This window comes from Hyperolius riggenbachi, chromosome 6 (genome assembly GCF_040937935.1).
Source record: "Hyperolius riggenbachi isolate aHypRig1 chromosome 6, aHypRig1.pri, whole genome shotgun sequence".
NCBI classification, from domain to species: Eukaryota; Metazoa; Chordata; class Amphibia; order Anura; family Hyperoliidae; genus Hyperolius; species Hyperolius riggenbachi.
This window is the reverse complement of record NC_090651.1, coordinates 193,049,202-193,073,407: the sequence shown is the minus strand read 5'-3', so window position 1 is coordinate 193,073,407 and position 24,206 is coordinate 193,049,202. Positions and strand designations below refer to the sequence as shown.

The 24,206-nt window shown below is 44.3% G+C and overlaps 1 protein-coding gene across 3 annotated transcripts in view; it reads left to right on the top strand.

Annotated features, from left to right (window-relative positions):
* The window catches only part of SLC37A2 (solute carrier family 37 member 2), a 1,087,044-nt gene that overhangs the window by 305,559 nt on the left and 757,279 nt on the right, over positions 1–24,206 (top strand). For all 3 annotated transcript variants that reach the window (XM_068240256.1, XM_068240255.1, XM_068240254.1), the window contains exon 6: positions 20,400–20,476. In XM_068240256.1, coding sequence (XP_068096357.1) covers positions 20,400–20,476 — 77 coding nt within the window. The remainder of the gene's footprint in view (positions 1–20,399; positions 20,477–24,206) is intronic.

Genomic DNA, 24,206 nt, shown 5'->3' with positions numbered 1-24,206 from the left:
CCAGGTAAAATACTATCAGACCTGCTCAACGAAACACAAAAAAATAATTTCATCCATCGAATAAAAAATTTGGATGGTGATATAGTCCAGGGTACGGAAGATATAGGTAAGAATTTATCTAGTTTTTTTGAAGGAGTATGCAACTCTGATATACCAAAACCCGCGAATACAAGAGATTATTTGGAAAATATCAACCTACCCTTCCTAGATAGTCGAGACCATGAAATGCTTGGAGCATCAGTAACTGAAAGTGAATTCCTGGAAACAGTGTCCAAGCTTCAGAAAGGGAAGAGCCCAGGCCCTGATGGTTATTGCATAGAGTTTTATCAGCACTTTGTGCATATCTTGGCCCCTCTTTTCTGCAGCATGGTCAACAATGAAGAAGGACCTGCTACCTTCTTTAAAGATATTAACCAAGCAATATTAACACTAATACCTAAAGAGGGGAAATTGAATTTAGATTGCGCAAATCCTACCCTACCTTCTTTAAAGATATTAACCAAGCAATATTAACACTAATACCTAAAGAGGGGAAATTGAATTTAGATTGCGCAAATTTTAGGCCGATCTCACTTTTAAATTGTGATGTAAAAATCTATGCAAACATTTTGGCAAACAGACTGGGCAGGTTTGCTGATGGAATTCTAGGTAAACAAAAACGGGCTTTGTGAAAAACAGTCAAATTCAAGACAATATCTACGCTGCAACAAATTTGATCCATTTTTGCAAAAAGAGAGAAATAGAAGCAGTTATGGTTGCAGTAGATGCAGGAAAGGTGTTTGACCGACTATTGAGGGACTTTGTCTTTTCAATTTTGGAAAGGTTTGGTTTGGGTACGAACTTTATAAACAGAATAAAAAAAAATGTACTAACCAAACTGCAGGCATTAATGTAAACGGAGCTACAGTGGCTTGCAAAAGTATTCGGCCCCCTTGAAGTTTTCCACATTTTGTCATATTACTGCCACAAACATGAATCAATTTTATTGGAATTCCACGTGAAAGACCAATACAAAGTGGTGTACACATGAGAAGTGGAAAGAAAATCATACATGATTCCAAACATTTTTTACAAATCAATAACTGCAAAGTGGGGTGTGCGTAATCATTCAGCCCCCTTTTGTCTGAGTGTAGTCAGTTGCACATAGACATTGCCTGATGAGTGCTAATGACTAAATAGTGTGCACCTGTGTGTAATCTAATGTCAGTACAAATACAGCTGCTCTGTGACGGCCTCAGAGGTTATCTAAGAGAATCTTGGGAGCAACAACAACATGAAGTCCAAAGAACACACCAGACAGGCCAGGGATAAAGTTATTGAGAAATTTAAAGCAGGCTTAGGCTACAAAAAGATTTCCAAAGCCTTGAACATCCCACGGAGCACTGTTCAAGCGATCATTCAGAAATGGAAGGAGTATGGCACAACTGTAAACCTACCAAGACAAGGCCGTCCACCTAAACTCGAAGGCCGAACAAGGAGAGTGCTGATCAGAAATGCAGTCAAGAGGCGCATGGTGACTCTAGATGAGCTGCAGAGATCTACAGATCAGGTGGAAGAATCAGTCCATAGGACAACTATTAGTCGTGCACTGCACAAAGTTGGCCTTTATGGAAGAGTGGCAAGAAGAAAGCCATTAACAGAAAAGCATAAGAAGTCCCATTTGCAGTTTGCCACAAGCCATGTCGGGGACACAGCAAACATGTGGAAGAAGGTGCTCTGGTCAGATGAGACCAAAATGAAACTTTTTGGCCAAAATGCAAAACACTATGTGTGGCGGTAAACTAACACTGCACATTACTCAGAACACACCATCCCCACTGTCAAATATGGTGGTGGCAGCATTATGCTCTGGGGGTGCTTCTCTTCAGCAGGGACAGGGAAGCTGGTCAGAGTTGATGGGAAGATGTATGGAGCCAAATACAGGGCAATCTTGGAAGAAAACCTCTTGGAGTCTGCAAAAGACTTAAGACTGGGGCGGAGGTTCACCTTCCAGCAGGACAACGATCCTAAACGTAAAGCCAGGGCAACAATGGAATGGTTTAAAACAAAACATTTCCATGTGTTAGGCCCAGTCAAGGTCCAGATCTAAATCCAATCGAGAATCTGTGGCAAGATCTAAAAACTGCTGTTCACAAACGCTGTCCATCTAATCTGACTGAGCTGGAGCTGTTTTGCAAAGAAGAATGGGCAAGGATTTCAGTCTCTAGATGTGCAAAGCTGGTAGAGACATACCCTAAAAGACTGGCAGCTGTAATTGCAGCAAACGGTGGTTCTACAAAGTATTGACTCAGGGGGCTGAATAATTACGCACACCCCACTTTGCAGTTATTGATTTGTAAAAAATGTTTGGAATCATGTAGGATTTTCGTTCCACTTATCACGTGTACACCACTTTGTATTGGTCTTTCACGTGGAATTCCAATAAAATTGATTCATGTTTGTGGCAGTAATGTGACAAAATGTGGAAAACTTCAAGGGGGCCGAATACTTTTGCAAGCCACTGTATTTCCAATTCTTTCGATATTAACGGCGCTGGAGGAAAAGTAACACAAGTGAGGACTTCATCTCATATAAAATTGCCTTGAACAACTTCAGAAACGCACTCTCTGTGGCAAAAAAAGTCCTATTTTTCTTCGCTAATATCCGCCCATTTACACAATCCATAACGCTTGTTCAGCACCTTCAACTTCGTTCTCCATCCCCCTCCTCCTCATCCTTCATCTTGCTTATCAGCTGAAGAATTTGCAACATACTTCACTGATAAAATTGACAAAATCCGAAGTGAATTCTCCTTGCAGCCCTCAAATCCCACCTCCACACCTCTCATTGACTGTTCTCTAACTGCCTTCTCTCCACTCTCTGAACACTCTCTCTCCTCAGTAATTGCCAAAGCTAATCTAACCACCTGTTCTTTGGATCCTATTCCCTCCTATTTTATTCCACAGCTATCCTCATCTCTCTTGCCTGCACTAACAACGCTATTTAACCTGTCCCTCTCTACTGGCATTTTTCCGTCCCCACTCAAAATAGCTGGTGTGACACCACTACTTAAAAAACCTTCTCTAGATCCTACCACACTTGCCAACTACCGCCCAGTGTCACTTCTCCCATTTGCATCCAAACTACTTGAACACCATATACATGCAGAATTAAGCCATTATTTATCTGCTAACTCCCTACTTGATCAGTTCCAGTCTGGCTTTCGCTCTAACCACTCCACGGAAACAGCCCTTACCAAAGTGGCCAATGACCTTCTTACAGCCAAATCCAAAGGTCAATTTACATACTCATCCTTCTTGACCTGTCATCAGCATTTGATACTGTCGACCACACCTTACTCCTACAAATACTTTCAAATGTAGGAATAAAGGGCCTTGCTCTCACATGGTTATCTTCCTACCTCTCTGGAAGGTCCTTCACAGTCTCCTACTCAGATCAGGTCTCTTCTCCTCATGCTTTGTCTGTCGGGGGTTCCCCAAGACTCTGTCCTTGGTCCCCTCCTCTTTTCCATCTACATGCACAGTCTTGGTGATTTAATCAACTCGTTCGGGTTTCAATACTATCTCTATGCAGACGATACGCAACTGTACCTCTCTGCCCTAGACCTTAACTCCCTCCTTAAACGTGTTCCTGACTGCTTGTCTGCTATATCCTCCTTCATGTCCTCTCGCTTCCTAAAACTTAATATGAGTAAAACAGAACTAATAATTTTTCCACCGTCTCTGTCCACCTCCCTGCCTGAAGTAACAATAAATGTTAATAACACTCCCATAACTTCAGATCCCAAAGTGCGGTGCTTGGGGGTAATATTCGACTCATCTCTCTCTTTTATTCCTCATGTTCACTCCATAACCAGCTCGTGCCATCTCTAACTCAAAAACATATCTCGCATCCATCCTTTTCTCACTCAAGACACAACTAAAATGTTAATACATGCTCTTCTCGTCTGGACTACTGCAACATACTACTCTGTGGACTACCTTCTAACAGACTGGCCCCGCTCCAGTCGGTACTGAACTCAGCTGCTGGTCTCATTCATCTTTCTTCTCGATCTTCCTCTGCCGACCCTCTTTGTCAAGCTCTTCACTGGCTGCAAATTAACCAGAGGATTCAGTTCAAACTCCTAACCCTAACCTACAAAGCTCTCCACAATCTCTCTCCCCGGTACATATCTTCACTAATTTCCAGATACAAACCCAATCGCAATCTCAGACCGGCACATGATCTTCTGTTGTCCTCCTCTAGAATCAACTCCTCACATTCACGTTTACTAGACTTCGCACGCGCTTCACCCCTCCTCTGGAATGCCCTTCCATAACACATCCATCACTCGCCAACCTTTGTTACCGTTAAACGCTCTCTAAAAACACACTTGTTCCGACAAGCATATGTGCTACCTTAGGCCACTACCCTTTGTCCTAAGACCAAATTGCACTCCTACTGGGTATCCTAAAACACACAGCCTCTATATATTTTCTGCATACTACCCCTCCTCCTGTTCCCCCCCCCCCCCCATTCCCTTTAGATTGTAAGCTCGCAAGGGCAGGGCTCTCTCCCCCTTTTATGTCTTGGTAACCATTATACATTTTATTCATCATGTTAATTTTATCACTGTCATTACCAATTCTATAATTTGTATTTTGTATCATTCTTTGTATTTTGTCACTAATTATGTATATTGTATTTTAGTGTACACCATTGTCTGTATTATTATGTACCCCATGTTTGTTTCTTACTTTGTACAGCGCCACGGAATATGTTGGCGCTTTATAAATCAATAATAATAATATTAAGAACGGGGTTAGGCAAGGCCCATTGTCTTCACGGCTCTTCAACTTTAGTTTAGAAGCTTTAATACAACTAATTCAGAATGACAACATGGTTAAAACAAAGACGGAAGAGATTAAGATACTTGCTTATGCGGCTGATTTATTACTAATTTTGACCGAACCAATTCAATCCATCGCCAGGTGTGAGGAACTTCTCGAGGTATTCTCTTTGCCCTCTAACTTCAAGATTAATCATATTAAAACTACAATCTTGAATTTGGGTTGTTCCCGTAACACCGTGCAAACTATTAAACTAAACAGTAAATTTAGATGGAGTGATCAGGCAATTAAATACCTCGGTATAACCCTCACTAGAGACCCTGATGAACTGTTCAGAGCTAACTTTTCTAAGACTGTTAAAGAGTTTAAGGGGAAACTCCAATCATGGGAACGTCCATGTTTTAATGTCATTGGGAAGATTAGCATTATTAAAATGCTGCTTTTACCTAAACTTATTTTCCTCTTGAGGAGTTTACCAGTGGCTATCCCCAGTTCATGGTTCCAAAGCTGGCATAACATTTTTCAAAATTTCATCTGGAGCAAATCTAGGCGCAGAATTAGCTACAAACTTATTTCTAGGTGGAAAGAGGAGGGAGGCTTAGCTGCACCAAACATTATTAATTAACATAGAAGTACACATCTGGCAAGGGTTTTGGACTGGAAGATAGAATCTTCCCCCAATGGATCAGGTAAAGCTTGGACTATCTTAGAAAAGGACAAATGTAACCTAGATTTAATTTTTTCATGAATTCCAAATAATATTTATAAAGTTTATTCCACTACAGAGCATCCTTTGATAAAACCAACAGTAAAAACTATTTTTTGGCTAATCTCAAAATAAAGATACAGGCCCATCCCCCCTTACCACCTTAAGGGAAAATCAGGATTTCATGCCTGGCATGGTGAGGTCCTGGTTTTCAAAAAATAGGATAAGTCCCGATGCGCGCATTATCAATCTACGGGGCAACCCTGCATTGGGGATATCTTGCCTATTCAACAACTGCAGGCAAAATGAGACTTGGGGTCTAACCCAAGCAAGAAGTTTCATGCATAAATTAAATTATAAATTTGCTAGATTAAGGAATGATCCAAACATTTTCGAAAAACATATTCTCATCCTCCATCGCTCAGAGACCACCTATTATTCAGACGCTCCAGGGGATTCAGTCATGAAGGACAGAAGAACAAGAATAAAACAAAAGAAAAGAAAATCATAGTGCGATCTGTATGTTATTTCATACAGGGACCCTCAACCTATGGAGGCCCAATCGTGCGAATTCTACTGCGGGATCACCTCTGTCACCATGAGTAGTAGCCAACAAGTGGCACGCTCACCTTGCTGCGAGGCTGCCCTGCCCCACAGACAGCAACTGCGCTCTCTACCTCCCGCTCCAATCCTTCAGGCGTGCGGCCAGATCGATGGGACAAAGCTCACGTGCCCACAGATACGGCTCTGCGTGCCACCTCGGGCACGCGTGCCATAGGTTCGCCACCGCTGTTGTATACTGTCAATATGTTTGAGCACACCACCATATGTACATTCAACATTCAAAAGAGATGTATAGATTTTTCAGCAAATATAAATAAATGTCATTCAGATGCTTTAAAGTGGAGCTGAACTCTTGCACAGGACAGAAGCAAAACATAGAAAAATCCACCTTGTATGTTTTTAGAGAGCCTGTCAAATTCCCCCTAATCTGTGTCTAATCTGAAGTTGTAATTTGATCTCTCCCCTGACTGCCACAGCATCTAAGCTTATTTGAAAGCACAGGATGTTAACAATATGTCTGCTTCGATTAAAGCAGGAAGTAGAAACTGCCGATTTATTGCAGGATTTGTATCAGCTGTAACAAAGAATTTTTTTTCTTTGAAGGTTATTGTGTTGTTGTGTATCTTTTAGGGCCCGTTTCCACTGGAGCAGTTCCTGCACACAAATCGCACGGGGAAACTCTGCCATAGGAAACTATGGTGCCGCCGGCCGAATTGCTTGCGCTAGCGATTTGGCCAAAACTGCCCACATTTTTCACGCGGGAGGCTGCGAATCCCATAGCCGTGCATGGCACGGCTTCTGGGATTCGCCTGTGATCCCGCACACCCGGAAGTGCCACCGCGCGTCTTACAAGTGGAAACGGCCCTTAGAGCAGAGAGGAAATTCTGAGTTTAGGTCCGCTCTAATTACAAGCAAATATCCAAAGTGGGTCTTGACAGGATGTTTGCTACATACCTGTTCTCTGTTGTGGATGGGCTTCTCTCCATTAAGCTGCCCTGTCACCTGTTTGTGGCTCTGACTGCAGCGAGTTGCACACAGAGGACAAAGAAGCAGCGCATGCTTTGGCCACTTGTGACTTGCGCTCCCTGTAATTTTCCACTCCTGCCCAGATGTGCACAGAAACCAAGGCCAGTATAGTGTTATGCATTCTTGACAAGTACATACATCAGCGTAATTTCTCAAGTATGTATGCCCAGAACACTATCCGCTGCCTGTGCACATTCGGGCAGGAGCGCAAATTGCAAGAATTATTGAGCGGACAGAGCATCCACTGATTCTTGGCTGAATGGGAGGCAGTGCAGCATAACTGAAATAAGCTTATTCAAACCAATGATTGCTAGTCGGAGTGTTGGACAGAATGTTTTTTGGTGGTGGTGGAGAGGGGGGGCGGTAGGTGACAGCAGGCCTAGGGCACTGGAAAGTACAAATCCGGCCCTGATGGCAACGCAAAGATGTACTAACGCGGTATTCCCTGAAGGCCTGCTTTTGGTGTTATGGTGTGGTGGGCGCGACCCACCGGATGCGCCAGCATGCAGACAGGTTTCGAGAGACCCTAATACACAGGGCTGCCAGAAACCTCTCCTTTCACTTAGACAAAGTGCATAATGTACTTTGCCACATCTCTGTGCGATTTGGGCTATGCACATTGTTGCATGGGGAAGGAGAGGTTTGTCCTTGGAAGGTAGGTAACAAAACCAAACCACAGGTATGCAAAAAAGTTAGTTTGGTTCCAAATGTTAATGTTTGGTTTAGAAATGTTCAATAAAGTTTATAAAAAGTTAATGTTAGTTAATTTATTGCATTGTTGCTTGCTTGCTTTTTTCCCCCCTTTCTCTCTTTTTCTAACCAGTACCCTTCCAGGTGGATGGATCAACCGACCAAACAGCTTCAGCATTGATGTGCATTCTGACAGAAGCATTGCGTGTCTGTCAGATTACACAAAGTCGGTGCATGCAGCACTGCAGGACGAGATTTCTCCGCTGTAGTAAAAAAGATAAGTTTGCCGAGGCATATGAGCTGAGGGGCAGTGTTGGAGTTCATATGCTTTGGCAAGCACTTTGTATCAAAACTGGCAATGGTTTTTTCATCCACATCAATTGATGTGAATGGAGAAATCAGGTTTGCCAGGGCATACGAGCTAAGTGGGTTTGGACGTTTGGGCTGAGCTCCTATGTCCCGGCAGACGCCTTTCCCCTCTTTTCTTTTCACATTTTTTTGGCAGATTTTTTTTTCATCCACATTGATCGATGTGAATGAAGAAATCTTTGCTGTTCATTTTTCCTTTCAGCCAAGTCATGAATGGAAAAAAATGCATTACGCGTATGCCCAATATTAGGAGTAAAGGAGTATAGCAGAAACTACTGGCCGTACATGTAATGATTGCGGAGACCCTAAAATGTCGGGACAGACCCCACAAATGACCCCATTTTGGAAAGACACCCCAAAGTATTCGCTGAGGGGCATGTTGAGTTCATAGATTTTATTTTTTGTCACAAGATAGCAGAAATTTATTTTTTTTAATGTTTTTTTTTCTCAAAAGGCCCATATGCAATTCCAGTTTTCTCCTATGTTTTCTCCTAGGAGATAATTTTTCATCGTCTATTTTAAATAATTGTCCAGCACTTTTCAACTGAAAAAGTACTGAGAAATAAGTGCAAAAGTATTATCAAAATTATTCTGAGTATTTTCTTGCTTGCTGGTTGCTTAAAAGGCATTTTATTGACAAATTTAAAAATATCACCTAGGAGAAAACTCAGGTGAAAAAGTGAATTGCATATGGGCCAAAGTGTCATTTTCCGCTAACTTCTCATGGAATACCTTGGGGTGTCTTCTTTCATTTGTGGGGTGTGTTTACTGTCCTGGCATTGGGAAGGTAAGCTAAATTGTGAGCACCCCTGTTAAGGCTAAAGGAGCTCATTGGAGTTTGGGCCCCTTTGCGTAACTAGGCTGCAAAAAAGTGTCACGCATGCGGTATCACCGTACTCAGGAGAAGTAGTATAATGTGTTTTGGGGTGTATTTTTACACATACTCATGCTATGTGGGAGAAATATATCTGTAAATGGACAATTTTGTGTAAAAAAAATAAAAAAAAATTGTCATTTACAGAGATATTTCTCCCACCCAGCATGGGTATGTGTGAAAAGACACCCTAAAATATATTATACTAATTCTCCTGAGTACGGTAATACCACATGTGACACTTTTTTGCAGCCTAGGTTTGCAAAGGGGCCCAAAGTCCAATGAGTGGAAACCAAATGCGTAAAAGTGACCTCTGAAATCCTAAAGGCAGACTACTTCTCAAAAGTTTAGGGCTCCTAAAATGCCAGGGCAGTATAAGAACACTACAAGTGACCCCATTTTGGAAAGAAGACAACCCAAGGTATACTGTGAGGGCGAGCTCTCTAGGATGGAATCCTCTACCTGCACCGAGCAGGCAGGCATCAATAATCATGTGTCCAATCAGTGACAAGACACCTCCCCCCATCACCTCTCTGTGCTGAGGCCCAAGGCCATAGATTGCTCTCACTCCCGAGTCTCGCCACCCGCGCAGCATTGCCGCATCACCTCCTCCAGGCAGAGGCAGGCTTCAGCTCTAGCCTAGGCTCCCTCCAGCAAATATAGTCACTCACTGGCATTGATGCTGATGCACCATCGACCCTGGCGGCCGTGGGGGGCGGGCGGTGGACAACCTCGATCCTCCTCCTGGACCTAGCACTGGCAGGGGCAGCGGGAGCAGGTCATCGCTCTGTGATGGGTAGGGCGGGTGGAGGCAGCGTGGCTTGACCAGTAACTTACAGATTCTGCCTCCATTAAGAAGGCTGGGAAGCTTAAAGAGGCCAGCAGCCAGGGTGGTGGCGATGCACCGGGACTAGGGGGTCCCGAGGGTGCAGTCCGGCTGGGTGATGTGCAGGCGGGCAGCAGTAAAGTGAGTGGTGGCAGAGGCCGTCCCCCAACTTCCACCGCCTGAGGAACCTTCCCCACTCCGCCTCATGTGCGGCTCGGGCCTGACTCTAACTTTAGTGAATCAAACCCATAGTGCAGTGATGGCTAAACTTGGCACTCCAGCTGTGACAAAACTACAAATCCCATCATGCCTTTGCCTCCCTAAGTTATGCTTAGAGTTGTCAGAGTATTGCAATCCCTCATGAGACTTGTAGATCCACCACAGCTGGAGTGCCAAGGTTAGCCATCACTGCCATAGTGTGCCACTTTGGATTTCTCTCCCCTCCCAGTAAGATATGTTTTTGTTTTTTTTTCTCATCTTCTAATGTGAGAAAGTCTGGGAATATTTCCATCAATTTTTTAACTGCTTGACGACCGCGTCACGCCGATGGGCGTGGCCGCGGCGGCAGCCCCAGGACCAGCCAACGCCGATTGGTGTAAAGTCCTTGGGGCTCGCAGTGCAGGAGATCGTGCACACGCTGCGCGTGCATCTCCTTCAGTTTCCGATCGGCGGTCGCCGTTCGGGAGACTGTTAGATGGCGAAATCGCCGTCTAATTACATTGCACAGCGCTGCGATCTGCAGCAGCGCTGTACTGGGGACAGCCGCGTGACACGGCTGTCCCCATGGGGCACTAGAGAGCGATCGGCTCTCATAGGCAGAAGCCTATGACAGCCGATCGCCATGATTGGCCGGCTGGGGGAAGGGAAGGGAAAAGAGAGCGAGCAAAAATAGGAAGATTTAATAAAAAACAACAACAAATATTTACACAAAACAAACAAACAAACACTTTGGGGGGGGGGGAGCGATAAGACCCCACCAACGGAGAGCTCTATTGGTGGGGAGAAAAGGGGGAGAGGAATCACTGGTGTGCTGTGTTGTGCGTCCCTTGGCCTTAAAGCTGCAGTGGCCTTTTTTTTGACAAAAATAGCCTGGTCTTTGGGGGGGGGGGGGGGGGTAAAGCCCATGGTCCTCAAGAGGTTAAAGAGAAACTGTAACCAAGGATTGAACTTCAGGGGGGGGGGGGTGGCCGGCCATGGAGCTGTGAGGAAGCAGGAATCCCCAGCTCTCCCTTACCCGCGCTGAATCCAGCGAGATCCTGCTATCCAAACTAGTCAAACCGTCCTCGGTCTGGTCCCTAAGGCTGAGGGAGACATGGCAGAGCGGAGGGATGGCCTCAAAAAGCACCCAGAAGCAAGCTGGACCGGCAGACAGGCTGGCGAGATTCGCTCGCGGGGCTGGCCAAGATGGCGCCGGCGGCCCTGCAACAGCGAGAGAGAGCGGAGGATCCGGCAGAGGCATTCCCAGGCACAAGCGCCTTTCATGCGCCCGATACAGCTCCCACAAGCCCCGCAAGTCCCTCCGGTAAGCTGCACCCCGCGCACACACCTCTTCCCAAGCGGGACAAAATTAAGGGGAAGAAAGCCACACAGGAGGAGGGGAAGCACAAGGAGGAAAATATGGAGGGAGTGACGCAAACCACAGGGGAGACAGACAACGCCAGCTCACAGCCGCAGCAGGAGTCAGTGTGGGACTCCCCACACTCACAGTCTGCGACAAACTCTGCCCTCTCACAGTCACCTAACAGAGGGGTCGTTAATGGTGCCCAGAATGATCAGGCAGGAGAGGAAGATAATATAGAGGCTATGGAGGAGGAGGCACATGTCACTGAGGAGCCATCCAGAGCTGAAATTATGGAGGCCATAAAATTTCTTCATACATCCTTAACCACACGTTTGGACTCTATACAAGCTGACTTGTCTTTTGTTAAACATGATCTCTCCAAGGTCAAAGACCGCACCACTGAGGTGGAACGCAGAGTTAGCGACCTAGAAGATTCTGTCGCACCCCTGAGGCAAAATGTCCAGAGGATAACAGGAACTTCCTCCACACATTCAGCTAAACTTGACGGCCTAGAAAATAGGGCCCGCTGATGTAATCTTAGATTAGCAGGGGTCCCTGAAAAAGCTGAAGGCCCTGATCCTGAAATATTCTTTGAAAACTGGTTTAAAGAGGCTCTACCTGATCTATCCGTCTCGCGTGCCTATGCTATAGAGAGGGCACATAGAGTGCCAGGAGGCCCACCAAAGCCAGGAGCCGCTCCGCGTCCCATCGTGATGAAGTTCCTCAACTACAGAGATAAAGTCGCAATCTTGCGTGAAGCCAGAAACCTCCCTGATCTCACTATAAATGGAGTTAAAGTCTCAATTTATCAAGACTTTTCGCTTGAAATTCAGAAAAAAAGGGACACCTTTATCAATGTCAAAAAACGTCTGCGTGACAATCAACTACAATACAGCATGTTGTTCCCTGTTAAATTGAAAGTCATGCATGAAGGCAAGGCCCATTTCTTTTTCGCAGCTGACGAAGTTTCACAATGGCTGGATGACAAAGGAATTCCTATGTGAGGAGGAAAATAATCTTGAATTTCATGTTGTCCGGGTCTATGTGCCAGTGCTGGCTATATATGCTTTTATCTGAGAGCACGAGAATTTGGTAATATATACAATAGGGACTGGGACATTAATAGTCAATATTATTGTGTCTGGGGTCCATGCATATCTGACTCATTACTGAACACACCACACGAAGTGTAAATCCCACCCACAGATATGAGCAATTCACCTCGGGGAAATATATTTTTTCTCTTTTCCCTTTTTCTGATGTTGGTGTGTGCCCCACACATGGACCACTCGGACCCTCTTTTTTCTACCAGCCTATCATACAATATCATTTATACCTTGTATATTACGCCACAGTTATTTATGTTACTGCTCACATGCTGTATTCATCGTTATTTTTTATTTTTATTTATTTAGTACCACCAGTTTGAGCAGATGTTAATCATTTGTCAATTATTATGTGTGTTTATGCAACGGATTTATTCCAGGCCATGGGCTTCCAATGACTCAACCTAATGCACTGGTAGTGCAGGCCATCTCAATAGCTCTAATCTATAGGTTTTATAGCCATTTACAACCTAAGTTCAGTTTACTAAAATGCTGGTTTATGTATATCCTACTTAGCGCGGGTGGGGAGGGCTGGCCACCGTAAGTACCCAAGTTAAGTAAGTTTGGGGAATTAAACTGCCTGGAGTTAAAATCAGGGAGTGGGGTGGGCTAGGAGGTGTTGGGTTGGGTAGACTAGTCAGGGGTAGGGCCCTACCTTACTTTACTTATATTATCACATTTCTGGCTTTAAGAACAAGCAGCTCAGAAGCTCTTAAACGTATACCATTACTCGACCATGGTTAATTTACACATAATCTTGTGGAACACTAGAGGATTGAATAATGTTATAAAACGTAGACTGGTATTTGACTACCTTAAAAAGCTTTCACCTCACATCATCTGTTTGCAGGAAACACACCTAACAGGTGGCAGAGTGCTCTCCTTAAAGAAGCCATGGATAGCAGGCTATCACGTATCACACTTCTCTTCCTTCTCGAGAGGCACAGCAGTTTTAATCAGTAAAAATTTCCCTAGGTCAGTATGTGAAGTCCGGGTAGATACTGCAGGAAGATTTACAGCAGTCACGGTAGTTATAGAGGGGAACAAATTCACTGTAGTGTCTCTATATGTTCCACCCCCCTTTTCTGTTTCAGTCCTTGATGCCCTGACGACTAAAATCCGCGACCTACTTGATAACCCAATTCTAATAGCTGGTGATTTCAATGCAGTTATTGACCCACAACTAGATAAACTGTCTAAAACTTCCCGTGCTTATCCGCACCTTATAGAATGGATGACCAGATTAGATTTAACAGACATTTGGAGGTGGCGTTTTCCTACCTGTTCAGAATATTCATGCTATTCGGATCAATTCAAATCTATGTCGTGGATAGATATGTGTCTAGGCACCAAGGATTTATTATCACTTGTGGAAGACATCAGATATCTCCCTCATGGCATATCGGACCATGCTCCAATGGTCTGCGATCTGCGCTACCTTAATGCGCGACAATCAGGCCATTGGAGAATGGGCCCCTGGTGGCTGGAGGATCCACTGGTACTAACGCCATGCAAAGAGGCAATGGAGCGCTACTGGATAAAAAATACTGGCTCGGCTGATCCGAGTATATGTTGGGATGCCAGTAAGGCAGTACTGAGGGGGGCATTTAGAGCATCCATGGCAATTATCAGACAGAATGATCAGGCCTCCCAAGAGTTTATAGAAAGAAAAGCTAAAGAAGCACAAACACAGTTAATATTTGCCCCTAGCCCAGAAACCTATGAAACCTGGGCTCTAGCCAGGAGATCACTCGAGCTAGAATTGGTGAGGCGTGCAAAACGTAAAGAAATTATTCACAGGCAAAAATCATTTGAGTTCGGCAATAAATGCAGCAAGCTTTTATCGTATATGCTGAGATCAAATGATTCCACAAATGCCATCCCAAGAATTATGTCAAACTCCGGAACATTTTGCACAATTTCATCTGATATAGCTAAAGAATTTTTTATTTCTATTCACATTTATATACTAGTACAACTGGAGAATGGTCCTCTGCCACTGTCACCTTTTTGGACGAAGTAGACTTGCCCTGCTTAGATGAGACAGCCAGGCTGGCGCTGGATTTGCCCATTTCAGAGCCCGAAATTTTGATAGCCATTGATTCCTTTAAAAAAGGGAAAACACCAGGCCCAGATGGCATTCCAATGGAATAGTACCTCAAAAGCAAAGCTATCTCTACCTCTAAATTGGTTGATATGTTTGCTCATGCGCTGGAGGTTGGATCATTTCCTGAGTCACTTTATGAAGCCCTGATTATTCTACTGCCAAAACCTAACAAGGACCCAGATTTATGTGAATCCTACAGGCCTATATCTTTAATAAATACGGACGCAAAAATTTTAGCAAAAGTTCTAGCCAATAGATTGAATCAATATATCCCCTCACTGGTTCATGAAGATCAAACGGGGTTTATTCCTGGTAGATCCACCAAATCTAATATTAGACGTCTCTTTTCAAATGTCCAATTCCCGCATAGCAACTCAGGAACTAGAGTCATATTATCCCTAGATACACACAAGGCCTTTGACTCGGTCGAGTGGCCTTATTTGAGGGCGGTATTGTGTAAAATGGGCTTTGGTGAGGTGTTCAGGAAATGGTTTGACATTCTTTATGCTTCTCCCCGTGCAAGAATAAGGGTCAACTCTTATATCTCGGAGCCTTTCAAGATTTACAGAGGCACAAGGCAGGGGTGCCCTTTATTCTCTCTCTTGTTTGCGTTAACAATGGAACCCCTTGCGGAACACATTAGCTCGTCTTCGGCTATCAAGGGACTCCGGGTCCACAGATTGGAGGAACGTATCTCATTGCATGCCGACGACGTTCTTTTGTATTTAGCAGATCCTGGCCCCTCACTGGTGGAAGTATTCAAAATGTATAACTCCTTCCAAAAGATTTCGGGACTAAAAATGAACTGGTCCAAGTCAGTCCTGTTTCCCTTGGATCCAACTGCAATTCATGCAATACATCCTACCTCTCAACTACTGGTGACAGAGAATTTTAAATACCTGGGGGTAAATGTGACAAGGAAAGTAGAAGATTTTATTCAATATAACTTGATGCCACTAATGGGCTCCCTGGGGGAAAATTTAAGATATGGGGTAAACTCCCACTTAATCTGGTAGGCAAAGCTACAATAGTCAAAATGATACGTGCCCCGAAACTTTTATATATCTTCCAGGCATCACCAAGTTACATTCCCAAGCGCCTATTCGATAAATTAGACTCTATGGTATCTAGTTTTCTGTGGGGAAGCTCACCAGCCCGCTTAGCTCTTTCTACCCTCCGCCTTCCAACTACACTGGGGGGTCTTGCACTCCCACATTTCCGCCTCTATTATCTGTCTGCACAACTTACATATATCCAAAAATGGATGAGCGCAGACAGAAAAGATGCTGCCATGAAACTTGACGCAGACATAGCCACCTCATATGAAGCTTTAGCCAACATTATTTACAGAGGCGAGGTTCCATCCAAACAAGGCTCTTTGCTTCTAAAAACATCTCTAAAAATATACACCTCAACCTCTAAACTGTTCCGAGAATCAAAAGAAATAATTTCACCTAGCACTCCTCTATGGGCAAATCCCCGCTTACCTGAGCTACTTAAAATGGAAGACAGTCAATTTTGGACTCATCATGGGGTCAAATATCTTAATCATCTTTTTGTAGAGGGTGAATTTAAATCCTTCGCCATCCATAAATCTGAGAGTGGTATTCCACGTCACTCTCTATTCCGCTACTTCCAACTCCGTGATGCTATACGGGCTCAGATGGGCACATCGGGCATCCACATTATACCCTCCGAACTGGAACTACTCGTATTAAAGAAAGACACTGCCAAACAAATATCCAGCTACTACTTAGTACTATCACAAAAAATGGGTTTCCAAAGATTCGAGATGGCCAAATCAAAATGGCAGACGGACGCCTGCGAATTCACAGCAGCGGACTGGGCTGAAGTAGAAGGGCATTATATGCCCAGCGTGATTTGCGCCAATGAAAAATTAATTCAAATCAAATGGCTACATCAAATATACTATACCCCTTTAAAACGCTCTAAAATGGGACGGGATGCCAGTTCGAGGTGTTATAAGTGCGCATGTACGGAGGCAGATTTTAACCACTGTGTCTGGAGCTGTGATCTTATTCAGAAATTTTGGAATAATGTGTCACAACTTCTTGCCCAAATCCTGCAAAGACCCGTTGATATCTCATTTAAAGCATCCATGCTGAGTATAATTGATAACGTAACATGCGGTAAATATAAGCAATTATTTCTCAGGATAGCCTTCTTTTATGCAAGGAAATGCATCTTATTTAAATGGAAGTCTGCTGTTGCTCCATCATTGGAGGACTTTAAAAACTTAATTAATCAAAATGTGCCCTTATATTGTCTTACTTATCAGACCAGGGGCCATCCTAAAAAATTTGATAAAGTGTGGGGTAGCTGGGTTAAAAATGGTGCTTCAGTTGTTCCCAATCTGGATATTATAGTCAGTGTATCAGACCTATATCTGTAATCCTCAATCCTCTAAGAGTGTCTAATCGTAGTGGTTAATTTAACATGTCTGGTGGTTCCTCTTCTGATTTGGCTGTTTGTGACAACTGAGCCTAGATGTCGAAAAGTATACTACTATGTATTGTATGGGCCCTGGGGTTTCTTTGTGGGATGGAATGGGCGGGGTTTGGGATGGGAATGTTTTTTGTTGTATTTGTTATGCACAAAACTTTAATAAAGAATTCTCTTTTAAAAAAAAAAGGATTAAACTTCATCCTGAGTTTCATTAAGATAAATATTTTCCATTTCTTAAACAGATCATCAGGGGGCTCTGTATGGCTGATTTGGTGTAACCCCTCCCATAGTGTGATGTCAGGACCATGGTGCTGACATCACACTCTGGGAGCCTTGTTACATTGTGGGAAATAACAGCTGTTTCTAACTGCCAAAAAAGCAAGCAGCATCTCCCTACTTTGACATCACCTGCCAGTAGTAAAAATGTCGCCATGTGATAAATGTCAGAATGTAAATCAGGGAGAGGAAAGATTTTACAATGGGCAAACACTGACTCAATAATTTATACATAATAGTTGTAAAAATTAAGCACTTTTGTTCATTACGTTATTTTCACTGCAGTTTTAAGTGTTCCAGGTTGCAGTATATTTGGGGCAGTGCAGCAGGAAGTGGTTTTCATCCTCAAGAGTCTTCTGCTCACAATGTTGGCATAGTCTCTCCTCCCTGGGTTATTATGTCTGTACTTACAAGCATGCAGTCACAAAAGCACAGATTCCTGGCAGGAATCGGATTATCCAGCATCCTGCATCATGGTGTCTCTCTTCTGTGCACTGTGGAAAGCTGCACATAGAGCCTTGCTTTTCCCCATGTGAGCTCTAGTCAGCTGATCACTCCCCCCTCCCCCACTGTGCTTTCACTCTCTTCCTCCTTCCTGCTTTGTTGTTAGGGCTTAGAAGGGAGAAGGAACAAACAGCTGCAGTGGTTGTCTTGATTTGTACACAGAGATCCCGCTCAATGCCTGCGCCCTGGGGCGTTTCTGATATGTCAGCCACAGCAGCGTGGTGAAACCACCATGTAGCCAGCCAGCTGCTGCCTTTCCTTGCTATGTCTGTCTGCTGCATTCCCATCAGCTGATCAGATCAGCTGATCTTGTTCCTGACTCTTTTGTAGCGCTCGCTGTCTGCACACAAAGTCAAAGTCAAAGATAGCTTTATTGGCATGACCAAGATTCATACAGGTATTGCCAAAGCAAGGGGAAAAAGGGGGACATGGGAGGGGGTGGGGTAGGGGGACAATGGCTAAGCAGTCTGTGGACATTTTTAGGTTTAGAGTTCCGTTATGCTCCTCTCAGTCAAGGACACACACACAAGGACAAGCTGCAGCATGCAAAGCGGATTGCTGTGAACGGACGGAAATGCGGACTGTCGCAATGTGGAAATGCTGCAGGCGGCTCCCCATATACCCTAAGCCATCTTCACTCTTAGGCACAGGCCTAAGTCGTTTGCCTTAAATAGAGTGACCAGATTTTTGTGGGTCCAACCTGGGACGGGGGGTGTGTGTGTGGGAGGGGGGAGGGGTGGCGAAAAGTGGGGAGGACTGAGGAGCGTGCAGCGGCGAAGACTGGGGGGGGGGCTGCGTCGCGCGCAGCGCGCCGCGCCGGAAAAATGGGCGTGGCCATGACATTGTATGGGCGGAGCTAATGTAATGATGTAACAGCGAGGCATAAGAAAGCAGTGTTTACGCCATGATGTGGCCAAACGAGACTTTACATCATGGGTGTGCAGAAACTGTGTGATGCTCATAGTATACCGTAACCACAAAGCAGCAAACATAGCCATCTATGACCATTAAATAATAAATGCAGTAACAGTTACCCCGGACACCAGAAAATAAACGCAATAGGCAACATGTCAGCACAAAATAACCGCAACGCGGGCAACATGTCAGTATAAAATAAATGCAATGCGAGCAAACATGTCAGTACAAAATAAATGCAATGCGGGCAAACATTTCACCAGAAAATAAACGCAATGCGGGCAAACATTTCACCAGAAAAGAAACGCAATGCGGGCAAACATGTCAGTACAAAATAAACGCAATGCGTGCAAACATGTCAGTACAAAATAAACGCAATGTGGGCAACATGTCAGTACAAAATAAACGCAATGCGGGCAAACATTTCACCAGACAATAAACGCAATGCGGGCAAACATGTCAGTACAAAATAAACGCAATGCGGGCAACTTGTCGGTAGAAAAGAAACGCAATGCGGGCAAACATTTCACCAGAAAAGCAACGCAATGCGGGCAAACATTTCACCAGAAAAGAAACGCACTGCGGGCAAACATTTCACCAGAAAAGAAACGCAATGCGGGCAAACATTTCACCAGAAAAGAAACGCACTGCGGGCAAACATTTAGCCAGAAAAGAAACAAATGCGGGCAAACATTTCACCAGAAAAGAAACAATGCGGGCAAACATTTCACCAGAAAAGAAACAATGCGGGCAAACATTTCACCAGAAAAGAAACAATGCGGGCAAACATTTCACCTGGAAAAGAAAGCATTTACTCACCTGGCAGAAGTCTCCGGCCTCTGGCGCGCTGCTCCCGGGACCTCCTTCCTTCTCCTGCTCGTCTCCCTCTCCCGCGCTGACAGGGCTACGGCAAGATGGCGCCCGAAGCCCTGTACTGGAGACACAAATAGGTCTCCAGTACAGGGCTTCGGCAGCCATCTTGCCGTAGCCCTGCTCGCCTGCCGGTGTCGGAACAGACACCGGAAGAGGAGGCTGGAGCGGGGCTGCAGGCAATGAACTGGCACGGCGTCTACAGACGCCGCTGCCAGTTCATTGAGGAGAGAGTGGCCAGAGTCCCGAGGCCGGGACGTCCCGCTGCTGAAAGCGGGACGTTTCCCGGGACCTCATTAAGCCTGGGACAGCGGACCCCGAATCCGGGACGTGTCCCGGGCAATCCGGGACGTCTGGTCACTCTACCTTAAACCCGGCCCTGCATGCTCTGTCAGTCAAGAAAAACAAATGATTATCCCATTTTTTCAATAAAAATCCAATCCAACATGCTGGAAAATCTTTATATTTGATCTAACAGAGTAATTAAATTAAATGATTTAATAAAAAAAATGAAAAAAATTGTACCATGTATGGACATCAGGTATAGCTTCTGCCATCCTGTACCATCTCTTGGAAATACTGTGGTGGGTTACCCATAGTTATATTTCTAGTTTTGAGCCAAACTTTGCTAAACTTTGCTTAGGTGAGCATGCTTAATTGTTTTAATTCTCTATACTGATTCCAGTGCTTTTTTATTTTTGTTGTTGCAGATATTAAATGGTCTGGCTCAGACTACTGGATGGCCTTCTGTGGTAGCCTGCATGGGAAACTGGTTTGGTAAAGGAAAGTAGGTTATCTTTGCTTATGTTTCTTATGATGCATGCATTATGGATCTAAGAGGCTCACCTTTGTTAGGACCCTTAGATGTTAGCATATCATTACACTGACAACCCCCCAAAAATTGAATAGAGTAGGCAGGGATGTCATGGGAAAAAAATACATATTTAACCAGTTCACTGCTGAGGGCACTTTTATACTGGGGCGGAGCGATACGGTGATTTTACGGCACCCCACTGCAGGGTAATAAAAGTCTATGAAGACTTTCACACTGACATGGTACAGCGCGATACAATGGAAGTGACATTTTCGCCGCATCCCTGACGCTCGGACAGATCTACAGTTACTGAGCGGTTCTGCATCGACGTGCGGTGTACTGGAAGTCATATAAGTCTATGGCAATACATGCCAGTGTGAAAACCCGCTGCAGGTGTTACACGTCCCGCATGCACGGAAGCGTATTTTTTGCAATACGCTTCCGCGCACGTGATCGCATTGGCCACAGGAAGTGAGCATCACTTCCTGCTTGGCCTGCTGCCTGACAGAGATTACCGTGTACTAACGCGGTAATCCCCAAAGGACTGTTTTTGCTGCTGTCAATCTGCAGTGTGAAGATGGCCGCAGGGCCCTTTCACACTGTGGTGGTGCATTGTGGCGATTTAACGCATTGCTATCAAAGGGCAATGCAAGTCCAGTCCATGGGTGCTTTCATATTACCTGCAGTGCGGTTTGCATGAAGTCCTCAATCTGATATGCTTCCATAACTATGTTAGCACACGTATCTGCGTTGGACCAGAAGTCATGCAGGTCTATGGTGAAGCAGATATTTTAAAAATGTTGGCGGCGGCAGTGCGGCAATATTGCAACGTGCATGCGCGGAATGGTGTTTTTTACAATACGCTTATTTGCACTTCTGCAACCGCGTGTCACTTCCTGTTTTGCCAGATGCCAGAAAGGGGAATGCCGCATAGTACTGCAGTATTCCCTGAAGGCCTGTTTTGGTCGGTGCTACGGGCACCCCACAACGCTGCTGCCAAAATACAGTGTGAAACCGGCCTTTTCCCCTTCTGTATCTTTCAGCTCTCCTTTCATTCATTCGCCTATAATTTTATTACTACTTACTTATCGAAACAATCTATATCTTGTTTTATTTGGGTTTTTTTTGTCACCAAGTAGGTTTTTTTTGGGAGTTACATTTTGCTAAGAATTATTTTATTCTAAATGCATTTTAACGGGTAAAAAAAGAAAAAATGGAAAACATTTCTCAGTTTTTGCCTTTATAGTTTTAAAATAATACATGCTACTGTAATTAAAACCCACACATTTTATTTGCCCATTTGCCCTGGTTATTGCAACATTTTTTTTTATTTACTAAACTTTTTATTAAAACTTTTCATAATTGGTATACAGTAACAGTAAACTACATTGCCAAAGGAAAGCAAAATTGCAAGCATATAGTAGATTGACAAAGGTAAGAGTCAAAAGTTGTAAATACAGTAAGGAAAGCAGGTTGTTATTGTTATATTCATATTTCTTGAGACTACATTGTATCCTAATGTCAAACACATCCCTACATCCTGGGGAACAGGGCGGATGGTTGATACAGAGGAATAGGATAGGTTCTTGCAGGAATAAGAACCTTGGTATTAACCAGTTTATTTCAGAGTCTCATTAATAAATATTTATTTACTATGGTATTGTATGATAAGAGTAACATAAAGAGTATATTGCGTACTACTAGGGTAAGTATGTAGATAGTGGTTACTGTGTTTACCTCAAAAATGTTCAGTACAATGTGGTAGACATAGAAGAGAATAAAATAACATTAAAACTATTGGTGTTTTCAGCTAAAACTATAACTATAGACTTATATTACCGAAGAACTATATAACTGTGCTGCAGGGACTGAACTAAGGGGTCTAGGTTTCATAGGGTAATACGTTGTTTTACCAAAAGATCAGGTTTTGAACATTATCAGGTCTCTGGTTCCTATTATAAAAGATTTTTTCCATTTGAAGGTTGGAATTGACTATGGTTTTAACCTCCTTGGCGGTATGGACGAGCTCAGCTCGAGGGCGCCGCTCAGGCCCTGCTGGGCCGATTTTCACAATTCTTTTTAAAAAACACGCAGCAAGCACTTTGCTTGCTGCGCGTTGGTCCCGATCGCCGCCGCTTGCCGCCGATGCGCCGCTACCCGCCGCGTAACGCCCCCCCGCCGAGACCCCTGCGCAGCCTGGCCAATCAGTGCCAGGCACCGCTGAGGGGTGGATCGGTCGATGATGTCATCATGGCGACGGGGGAAGCCCTAAAGGAAATTTGTTCTGAACGGGATTTCCTTACGTGGCTACGCGCCGGCGGCGATCGAGCATTACGGGCGGACGCCGCAGGGAGGGGGGCATCATGTAGCTAGCGCTAGGCTAGCTACATGATTTAAAAAATCTTTTTTTTTTTAAAAAACTGCTGCGCCACCACCCTGGCGCAGTTAATAGAACGCCAGGGTGGTTAAGTCTTAGCCAGGGGATAGGTTCCGAAGATTTCCAGTTTACCGCTATCAAATGGATGGCAGCAGTTAACAAGTGACAGATCACAGGTTGTATAGTTTTGTCGAATGTTTCAAGGCCTAGTTTGGGGTTAGGGAAAAAGTGTTACTTATCAGTGTTTTTAATGTGTTTTCTATAAAGTCCCATAGTGGTCTCACTAACTTGGCAGTCCCATAGCATATGTCTTAATGTGTCAGTAAGTTTGTTGCATTTACAACATAATGGGGATTGATTAGGGGTGAATGAAGCAATTTTCATTGGTGTTATCACCTAATCACTATTTTTTTGAAACTGTTCCCAATGGGACGCACAATGCAAGATTTTTTAAATTAGTTTACTTGTTACTGGTATCTGTCTGGGTGAAATTTCTGTTTTGTGACCATACATTAGTGTATCTGAGAAGGGGAGACGGATTGTCGGGAAAGAGTTTGTTGTACCGTGTGTGTCAGGAACCGGCCCGCGGCACGCCTGCGTATACGGTTCCCGACTGCGGGTTTGACCAGACTGAGAGGGGAAGCAGCCTTAGTCAAGCTAAAACAAGGCTGGGACCCCTCAGAACACCTCTCACTGCCACCACTAGCGGTTCGCTAGACACTTCCACTCTGCTGTCGAGTCCTCAGCGCGCACTCCGCGTTTTCGTATTTGGGTCAGCTTTGCGCTTAGGCCAAATACGGGAACGCCACGCACCCACACACACACACAGTTGCAATCTTATACTGTCGTGAAGCAAAGACCCACTAACAGTCATTCCGAACGATACTGTTAGCCACTCTGCTGTCGCTACTCGCACTGGCGTTGTTCGTACGTTGGGTCAGCTGCGCGCTTAGGCCAACGTATGACAAACGCCCCCACACACAATGCAATTACAATTTAATATGGTAGTGTTGCTCAAACATACAAATAGGCACGGACTTATACACAGCTACACTGCAGTCTCCTTTTAGGGTATGAGTGTTAGTTTAGTACGGCAGAAGTCAAGCTTATTAAATAATAATTTAATATTCCAGAAAAACATAGAACAGTGCAGAACTTAATATATACAAAAGATTACAAAAAACAAAGTAAAAATAGTTACAAAATTAAGAGTTACAAAGATAACACACACGGATATTTGCGTAAAAATAAAAATGGGGATTAAAAACGTTACCAACTTGAAGGTCTCAACGTTGTCGGCAGGAGCATGCCGCTTGTTCGACCAGA